Genomic DNA, 10315 nt, shown 5'->3' on the forward strand with positions numbered 1-10315 from the left:
TTGGTGATCCCCAGTACCTCGGGCTGCAGGGTAGGGGAGAACAGGGTGGCCACTCTGCCCGCGCGGGCGGAGAGATGGCTCAGGTGCACCCCGTCTCCCCACTCCAGCCGCCAGCTGGCCTCGGCGGCTGGGTCCGTGTGGGTCTCCTGCAGGAACGCCACAGAGTACCCCCCCTCCCGAAGGAAGGAGAAAACTTGCGTCCTGCGGAGACCCATCCTGCAGCCCCTGGTGTTCAAGGTGACAAAGGTTACTGGCATGATGAGGAGGGCTGGGGGGGATCGTCGCGGCCAGGAACGCCAGCGGGTCTCGCTGGGCTCCGCAGCAAGCCGTGACTGGTCCCGAAGACCATCAGAGCGTCACGGAAGCTGCAGGCCCGCTGGTAGGCCGCGGCGTCCTGCTGCCCGGTCCCTTTACCCTCCTTCAAAGTGGCCCTCACGGCCCGGAGGACGCGGTGGAAGTCCCCCCAGCGCTGCAGTGCGAGCTGCACCCGGTTCCGGGCACCGCGTGAGTCCCGGAGGAAGGTGCGCAGCTCCTCACGCAGCGCCTCGGGGGGTTCACCCTCCGGCCTGGCCCCTGCAGCGGCCCCGCTGCCAGAATGGGCAGAGGGCGGGGGCAGCGGCAGAGGGAAGACAGCAGCCCCTAGAGGGCTGGGAGTGGCAAAAGCAAAGGCCGCCTCCTGGGAGCTCTCCGGGGGAAGGACACAACTCCAGGGGTAGCAGGGGCACAGGTAGCAGGGGGAGGGAGGGAGGATTCGGGGGCGGAAGGTAGAGGAGGGGAGGGACCAAGGAGGAGGGGAGGGGCTGAGACAGGGGCAGGGTCAGTGGAAGGGACAGGGGGAGGAACAGGGTCAGGAGGTGGCACGGAGTCCGCGGCAGCCAAGCCAGCGGGGCGTAGTGTCTCTGGAGTGGGGCCGGGAGATGGAGGGTCGGGCGAGGCAGGGGGGATGGCCTCGGGGTTGGGCTTAGGAGCCGCACCATCTGCGGCTCCACACTCCCGGGGAGGGGTGACTGGGTCGACGGGGGCGGGGGGGCCATCCCGCACTGGAGAGTGGGAAGTCCAGCCGCCTGGGGCCCGGGTGTACGGCCCCGGCCATTGCCCCAAGGGCTGCAGCAGAGACGGCACTGTCGACTGGGGAGGGAGAAGGGTCTGGAAGGGTCTCGGGGACAGGAGCAGGGCCAGCAGCTAGAGAAGGGAGGGAGGGGAAAGGGGAGGGCGTCTGGGGGCCGTCCTCGGCCGAACCCTCTGGACAGGAGGGTTCGTCCACCCCCGGACACGCTGGGGTTAGGCCCAAGGCGTCTATCTCCTCCATAAGGGAGGAGAAATCTCCCCCTGCCACCACAAGGTCCTCCTCGGCGAGGACCGAGGAGGGAGCAGCCTCAACACCGCAGGGGGTGCGAGGGGCATGGGGGCAGAGAGGCCTCCAGCCGGGGACTCCTCTAGAAGGGACTCTAGGAGGGAGATGGTACCACCCTCAGCTGCCGCTGCAGCCTCCTCGGCCGGTGCAGGGGGCGCGGCGGAAGGCCCGGGTCCAGCAGCCCCCTTGCGGGACTTGCAGGGACGTTCACCCCCCTTGGTGACGGGGGGGAGGGGGCGCTGGGTCCCGGCCTTGCGCTTGCCGTGCTTACCCTGCACGAGCACCCAGTCCCCCGAGGTGGAGGGCTGGGCGGTGGGGGCAGGGCCAGGGGGCAAGAGTGCAACGGACGGGGTACGGGAAAGCGGAGGTGGGGTAGCAAGGGGAGGAGATGCCTCGCCCTGGGGCGAGCCCCCTCCAGCGCCCGCCAAAGGCGGCCCTGGCTCCCTCTCCCCACAGGCCCCGCCGGACTGCTCCGGGCGTCAGCGGGGCCCGCCCGCTCGTCTGGGCGCACCAGGGGAGGCACCCCCGGGGCCCGAGCGGAGGTGGCAGGTGATGGAGGAGGGGCAGCCACAGGGACCGCACGGCTGAGGGGGGCGCCGCCGCTGGCCTGGCCGGCACCCCCTGGGTCCCGGGGGTCCCGGGCTCCCCGCTTTGCCAGGCTAGGGGGCAGTCCCTTCGGACGTGCCCCATCGCCCGGCAGAGGAAGCACCGGGTCTCACCTGCACTGTAATGGACCCTGTACTGTGCCCCTTGATGGGGCACCAGGAACGACCCCTCTAGCGCCTCTCCGCCATGCGCCGCCGGCGGCAGCTGGAGCTGGACCCTCCGGCCGAAGGAGAGGACGTGGTGGAGGGCAGGGTCCTTACAGCCGAGGGGAAGCGGGCTGATGGTGGAGATGGGCCTCCCCAGGGCAGAGAGGAAAGGCAGAAGGGCGGTGTTGGGGAGGAAGGGCGGAATGGAGGTAAAAACCACCCGTACGCCCAGGTCTTCCAGGGGCTCCACGGGGACGTGGACGCCCCCTACCGCCAGGCCCGTCACCACCGCCTCCTGGGCGGCGGCCTCCGATGCCAGGAAGAAGACTACCTTCCCGCACATCTTGGAGGCCGCCATCACGGCCGTGGGCCCCACCACCCGCGCCAACGCCCGCACGTAGGTCTCTACGTGGGGCGAGGCCGGCACCAGGAGGCAGCGGACCCCATGCCTCCTGGTAAGGGTGGGGAAGGGGCCCCGGCCTCCAGGGATGGTGCTGGAGGCGGCGGGCGGGCCAGATGACACGGCGGCGGGCGGAGGACCCGCAGCGACCTGGGCGTACGCTCTGGGAGCGGCGCCGCCCCCAGAGCTGGTGGGGGGAACGGCGGGGGCAGGGACAGCGGGGGCCGGGGGAGCAGGCCCCCCCGCGGGCGGGGCGCCGCCCAGGCAGGGCCTTTGCCCTTTTTCTTCCCCTGGCCCTTCTTCCCGGCCGAGGGCGCACCCCCCTGAGTTGCAGGGGGGGCGGGAGCTGGAGCAGCGGCAGAGTCCCTAGAGTCCCCTCCTGGGGCGTCCACCGCCAGAGCCCCGGGCCCGACGGCCGGTGGCCCAGTAAAGGTGGCGGGGGTAGACTCCTTGGGCGGGAGGGGGGGCTCGGGGCAAGGGGCAGGAGCATCCAGGGAGGGGGTCCCGGCCCCAGACAAGCACGCCATCCTGGGGGAAGGTAGGAGCGCAGTGGGAAGGGTGGGAGTTAGGGAGGGGCGGCAGAGGAGGTGAGAGGGTGGGGAAATTGGAGGGGGAAGGGTGTGGGAGCGAGGTCGGAGGGGCGGGGGGGGGTAGGGGAGGCAGGGAGGGGAGGGGAGGGGAGTGGAGAGGGGGAGGAGGGGGGAGGGAAAGGATTGGGTAGGTGGACCGGTCCTCCCCGCTAGGCTGAAAGCAGGGGAGGAGGGCACCAGGGCAAAGGAGTAGGAGGGTGGGGGGAATCCAGACAGGGGCACAAGGAACACACTCACCAGCCCAGGTGGAAGCACCGGCTCCTCCGGCTGCACTGGGAGCAGGGGCTAGTTCAACTTAGGGGAGGGGTGCAGTGTGTGGGGGGGGGGCAACAAAAAAAACGGGGGGGGGGGGTCAGGTAAAGGGGGCCATGAGCACCACAGGCCGGGAATACTGGGTCAGGGCAGAGGGGAAGCTGCAGCGGAAGGGAAAGGGGGTCGGGGCCAAAGCAGGGCTGGAAAGGCCCTGTTGCAAGCCCACTGATCCTGGGCATGACAAGGAGCAAGCCAGGGGCGGGGGCGGGGCAGACAAACAAACAAACCAGGGGCAGGGGCAGGGCAGACAAACAAAGCAGGGGCAGGGCAGACAAACAAAGCAGGGGCAGGGGCAGGGCAGACAAACAAAGCAGGGAGGAGGCTACAGGGTGGGGAGAGCTGCAAAGAAAACAGGGGGCAGTAACAGGGAAGGGGGAGGGAGAAGGGAAGGGGCAGGAGTGCCCCAGAGGCTGGGGCCAGGGGGGCAGCAGCAGGGGAAAGGGTGCTCACGGCAGCAAGGGAAGCAGCGGGCCCCCACAGCCAGCTGGGGGGCAAGCAGGCAGGGCCCCCAGGAAGGGGCAGCAGGGGCTCCCCAGGGCAGCAGGCTCCCTAGCAGCAGCAGCAGCAGTAGGAAAGGGAGTGAAGGCAGATATATAAGCCTCAGAATGCTCCGGGCTCTGTTCCCTGCAGTCTAGCTGAGGGTTGTTAGGGGGCAATTAGGAGCAGCTGGGGGCAATTAGGGACCAGCCAGGTGCTCCATAAAAACCCTCCGCCCCAAACAGACAGGGCACAAGCAGGAGGAGTAGGAGTGCCGTGCTGCGGAGTGGAGCAGAGCAGTGGTTTAAAGTGGAGGAGCAGAGTGCAGAGGCCTGTGGACAAACAAAGGTATCCAGCTCAAGGAGCCAGAAGGAGGGGGAGAATTAGCCCAGGGGAAGACAGTGCAGCTGGAAACACAGTGCCAGCGGCACGTAGCTGCGTCTCATAGGGCCCCTGGGCTGGGACCCAGAGGAGCGGGTGGGCCCGGGTCCCTACCCCCCTCCTTAGGGAAGACGGTGTGACTGGACACACCCTGGCCCACTAGAGACAGAACAAGCGTGGGACCCACTAGAGGGGAGCTGCCAGCTGCCACACTATCTATCCGTCCTTTCATATGTAATGTCTATCCATCCATTCATCCATGTTTCTATTTGTGCAGTCACATGCAATATCTATTGATCTATCTATGCAAGAATTTATGTCGGTGCTCCTCATTACAGAATCTGAGCGTATATCCCGTCTCATGCATACTTATCTCTCTCTACTTTCATATGCATTATCCTCTCTACCTAGGCACCCAGACACCTACCTACCTTCCTGACAAGGTGGGGGAGGTAATATCTTTGACTGGATCAACTACAGCTGGTGAAAGAGCCAGGTTTACGAGTTTACAGAGCTCTTCTTCAGCAGAGCTCTGAGTACATTTCCCAAACCTGAAGAACAGCTTTGCGTAAGCTCAAAACCTTATCTTTCTTGCCAACAGAAGCTGGTCCGATAAAAGATATGACCCCCCTCAACTGTGTTGCTTTAATATCCCGGGACCAACATGGCTACAACAACACTGCATCCATCTGTCTCTTTTCATACAGCACCCATTAGAACTGTACTTAGCAGCCAACATCCTGATTACGTTTTTAGGCACAGAACTATCCTAAAATCAGTGGGAGTTGGGTGTGTAAATCCCCTAGGTTCCTTTGGAAATTCCAGCTATAAATTATAATTCTTTGTATTATTTCTTAGTATAACAAACCAGGAAGGGGAGAGGACTCACACACCAGTAGCTGACTCCCTGCTCCTTTTTACCATATGAAGTCATTTATACCGATGCAAGGTGAGTGCCAAATGATTCCATAACAGAACTATCCTTTTGTACTGGCAGGTGTGTTTCCACACCCAGGCGGCACTCACATTGCTCACACGGAAATGACTACAGGAAGGTACAAAGCAATGGAGAAAAAGGATCAAGATAAAGGTATGTACTGCTGTGCCTGGTTAAAAGGCAAAAGCTCTTAGAAGAAACATTGACTTTAAAAAATATTCTAATTTAGTATAATCATGTTCTTTAAAACTTACTTGCAACTGAGAGAAAAGCACATTCTGAAGAAGCCACACCTAGAGGAGTCTGAGTATTTAAGGATTTTATGCCTTTGTTGAGATGGGGTCCCTCGTGCATTGAGTCCTTGCCAGGTAAAAGATTCATAGATGAGAGAAGGACATTTTTCCCTCTCTTTGGGGTGGAGAATACACAGCTTTGTGGTCAGGGGCCAAGTTTCCAGGGACAGCTGTTTTGAACAAAGGATGGTGGAAAATTTTCCATCAAAACTTTGTCCAGTAGAAAATCCGGTTTTCAATGAAGCTAATGCTTCACGGAATGTGTCTGCTTTGGAAGCCGGGCTTACCCAAAACCTTTTAAAACTGAGACTAAATCCTTAAATGGTGGATTTTGATCTTATTACCCATAAGGACCCTCACTATTTCTCTCTCTCTAGGGTGCTTATCTAGCCTGTGTAGGAGTAAGTGCCTCACACAATTTCTTTCGCTTCACAGCCCACCCGTGACTCAGAGAAGTGCGACTGTCCCCGTTTTGCAAACAGATGCACATGTAGACTGGGGGCCATCTTTTCAAAGGTGGCCAAGAGCTGATACATTCAGAGAGGCACCTATTCGGATTTGCAAAATTGCCTAAGCAGGGAAGGGCCTAAATCTAAGATTCACAAAGGCACGTAGGTGGCTACCTACCACTAAAGATCCCAGATTTGTGCCCCTCTGGGATTCACAAAACCACTGCTCAGCTGCTGTCAAACCCATTGGTGCCTGAATTCAGGGGGCTCCTACTTTTTTGCATTAAAAGTTCCCCAGGTGCCTCTGTTTGTGCATCTGGGTATGTGCTTTGCAGCCCCACACCAGCCAGCCCCAGAGCCAAGCATGAGCTAGCTGGTCACGCACCTAACCTCCCTGTGGGGCCCAATTTGCTAAGTGTGCTCAAAGCTCACCTATCAGATTGGGCCGTTATAGGCGAACTTATGCAAAGTGAGGCTGGGCTGGAGAGGGGGGAAGAGGAGGACCTCCCTCGTGACTTTTAGCCCAGTGGTTAGGATCTGGAGTTGGGGTGTGATATAACTCTGGTTCAAGTCTGCCTTGGGGGGGAGGCAGTGATTTCAACAGTGATCTGCTGCCTCTCCGGTTTCATAGATTTCTAGATCCGCCACAGCATGTGAGAAACCTGGCAGCTCATGACCCCCTGTAATACCTCGTGATCCCTTGAGGGGTCCCTAACTCCATTCTGAGGCTGACCTCCTGACCTCCACACCACTTGGTAAATCGTTCCAATGGTATATTACGCTCACTGTTACAAATGTACGCCTTGTTTCCAGTCTGAATCTGTCTAGCTTCAACTTCCAGCATTGAATGGTGTTGGGCCTTTCTCTGCTAGACTGAAGAGCCCCTTGGTAAATGTTGGTTTCTGAAGTAGATACCCTAAGGTGGCAGTTAGGTGCTTAAACCCTTTTGTGAATTGAACTCCTTGTGGGATTTAAAAAAATCATCTACACAGTCCATGCCCCTAAATACCCATGAAAATCGGCCCCACAGAGACAAAGCGATTTACCCCATCCACGGTAGAGCAATACACACAACCTGGGTGTCCAACTTTTGAAGGTAGGACAGTAACCACTGCACTGTCCTTCCAGCCAGCTGTTTAGAGGCAAATTCAAGTCCTGGCTGAGAATATGCTCTTCTGGGGCAGGGTCCGTGGGTGACACTTAGTAGGACGAGGCCCAAGTTCTGACTGCACCTTTGTTAGCGACAATAGTAAAGGAAAACAGCAATAATTCATTCCAAATGAATCTTTATTCAGGCAGTGCGGCTGGGAACTCAGTTCAGTGTCTGAGAAAATATTTCTGGGAAACCGTTTACGCTATTCATCCTGTTCTATTATTAATAAATGAATTAATCCAGTTCTTAATTACATTGTAGAATTATATCTAGCTATTTGAGCTTGCATAATTCCAAAGCTAATTAAATAAAGAAGGTAAATAGCTGTAGGGAACAATTTTAATGGAACGTGGGTCTCAAAACCCTTGACACAGCTTTGAACATGTTCACCAGAGTGTAAATTACAAGCCAGACCCTCTGCTCTTGTAAATTACCATAGTTATATTGACTTCAGGACAGTGATGCTGCTTCACACCAGGGGTGGATCTGGCCCCTGACTCTGATGGAGTGATGCTAGTTTATACCGGTTGGGGATCTGGGCCATGGACTGAGATGGAGCTAAACTGGGAATCTGGTGCTGGACTTCCAGTCAGAGTGCGTAAGCTGCAAATCTGGGGAGAAGACGTTGCACTTTCCATGCAAACAGAGGCAGCAGAATCCTTGCTTTATGTGCTGAACTTAGCCTTCCAGGCAGGTCCACACAGGAAGATAGTCAGGAACGGCTATAACTGGCCAGGCCGTAGCACTGCTGGAAAGGATCTGCAGGTTATGGTGGGTCACGAATGGAATACGAATCAACAATGTGATTCAGTTGTGAAAAAGGGCTGTATGAACAGGAGCGTTGTATGTAAGACACAGGAGGTAATTGTCCTGCTCTACTTGTCCCTGGGGAGGTCTCCACTGGAGTATTCTGTCCAGTTCCAGATGCCCCACTTTAGTAAAGAGGTGGATGAATTAGAGAGATCCCAGAGGAGAGCAACAACAATGGAAAAGGTTTAGAAAACCTGACCTCTGAGGGAAGGCTAGAAAAACCGGGCATGGTTAGTCTGGGGAACAGGAAACCGAGACGGGACATGATAATATTTTTCAGATACATTCAGGACTGTTAAAAAGAGAACGGTGATCAGTTGTTCTCCACATCCGCTGAAGGCAGGACACGAAGTAATGGGCTTAATCTGCAGTGAGGGAGATTTAGGTTAGAGGTTAGGAAAAACTTTCTAACTCTCAGGCTAGTTAAGCTCTGGAAGAGGTTCCCAAGACAGGGTTTGGAATCCCCGTCATTGAAGGTTTTTAAGAATAGCCTGGACAAACCCCTGTCAGGGCTGGTCTAGGTTTATTGGTCCTGCCTCAGCGCAGGGGGCTGAATGTGATGACCTCTCACAGTCCCTTACAGCCTGACAGTTCTGATTCTATTATTGTAACTATCCCTTTATAACTTCGTGTGGACACACAATGGGATTTTCCGACGTGCCCAGGGGTCTAAGTCCCATTGAAATCAATAGCTGCTTGGTTCCTTGGTGAATCTGAAAAATCCCACTAGTGGTCTTCCCTGCATCCTCAGGCACCTAAACACCTTTCAGAATATGCCCCAGTCCTTTCAGTGTGTCCTGATGTACAACAAACCCCAGGTTACAGTGGCCCATGGAGGTCCCCAGCTAGGATGAGCCTCTGACCGCAAATGCAGCATGTGAAGGGACAGGTACTGTGGAGATCTAGACCAATAGCTCCTGCACAAGGATTCTATGGTGTGGATGCAACTGGGAGAACAACATGGGATTTCCTTGTCTGTTAAATCTGAAGGGGTGGGGTGGGCATGTACCGGATGTGGAGCTAGTGCTAACTTGCACAGCTCCACTGATTTAAATGGAGCTATTCCAGTTTACACCTGGATTCAAGTCCTTGCTGAGAATATGCTCTTCTGGGGCAGGGTCCAGTATTTTTTCATTTTAAAATCCCCCATGCTCCCTTTTTTTCCTCTATCTCCTCAGAAAAGCCATCAGTCTAGTGGCCATTGTCCTCAGGGCGTCATTCACATCCTTGTTTCTCAGGGAGTAGATCAGGGGGTTGAGCAAGGGGGTGACAAGGCTGTAGATAAGGGAGAATGTTTTGTTTAGGTTTACGGCTGCACTGGCCGTCGGCACCACGTAGACGATGGCCAAAGCCCCATAGAAAGTGCTGACCACGATAAGGTGGGAGGTGCAGGTGGAGAATGCCTTTCTCCTCACGGTGCTGGAAAGGTTTTTCACTATCACTGCGATGATGAAGGCATAAGATATCAAGGTCAGCAGGAAGGGGATCAGGGTGCCTGTAACTGAGAGCAAGAAGGCTGCTAAGGTGATCAGATGGGTGTCACTGCATGACAGCTTTACCAGGGGCATGAAGTCACAGAAGAAATGGTAGATTTCATTAGGGCCACAGAAACGTAGCCTGTAGATCCAGGCCATTATCACCGGCTTGAAGAGGAAGCCCCCCAGCCAAGAGCAGGAAACCAGCTCAATGCACACCCTTGCATTCATGAGGGCCGTGTAACGCAGCGGGTTGCATATCGCTAAGTAGTGACCGTATGCCGTCACCATTAGCAGTAAGATCTCGGTGGCTGCCTGGGAGCCGAAGATATAAAGCTGTGCAATGCAGCCGTTGAAGGAGATGGCCATGCCCTTCTCAGCCAGGAAGCCTTGCAGCATTTTGGGGACTATGTTGGACATGTACCAGATATCCAAGAAGGACAAGTTCCCCAGGAAGACATGCATGGGGGTGTGAAGGCCACGGTCAACCAGCACTGTGACAATAATCAGGATGTTCCCAGCCACGGTGGTGATGTACGTTAGCAGAACCAGCACAAACGGTCCCATCTGGAACGGGTGGAGGATCCTGAACCCGCGGAGGATGAATTCTGTAACGTCGCTTTGATTTCCCCTCTCAACATCTGCCATGTGCATGGCGTCTAGGGAAAGCCCAGTGCACAAATCAAGCCCAGACAGACAATAAACCAGAAACCTTCTGGGACTAGACTCAGCCTTTAAAGTGCAGTCCTACGTCAATAAATGGCTTTCATCCCTATGGTAGCAAAACCTAACACCATCTACTGAAAGATTGACACGCACCAACTAATGGAGAGCACTGGAATGACAGAAGTATCCAAGGGCAGACAGCCCAAATGGAATGAAATGATAGTTACAAGAGCAATTGCAGCTGTCACAGAAACGGTGGATGGGAT

The 10315-nt window shown here is 56.4% G+C and overlaps 1 protein-coding gene across 1 annotated transcript; it reads right to left on the bottom strand.

Moving 5' to 3' along the window:
• Nucleotides 1-9074: 9074 nt before the first annotated feature.
• LOC137156636 (olfactory receptor 11A1-like) lies at nucleotides 9075-10031 on the bottom strand. The gene has a single exon (XM_067553508.1). It carries the CDS (start codon nucleotides 10029-10031, stop codon nucleotides 9075-9077), a length of 957 nt encoding a protein of 318 aa, XP_067409609.1.
• Between the last annotated feature and the right edge of the window lie 284 nt (nucleotides 10032-10315).

This window comes from Emydura macquarii, unplaced genomic scaffold, assembly GCF_026122565.2.
Source record: "Emydura macquarii macquarii isolate MOO-44397 ecotype Brisbane River unplaced genomic scaffold, CSIRO-AGI_Emac_v2 contig_1460, whole genome shotgun sequence".
Classification (NCBI taxonomy): Eukaryota; Metazoa; Chordata; order Testudines; family Chelidae; genus Emydura; species Emydura macquarii.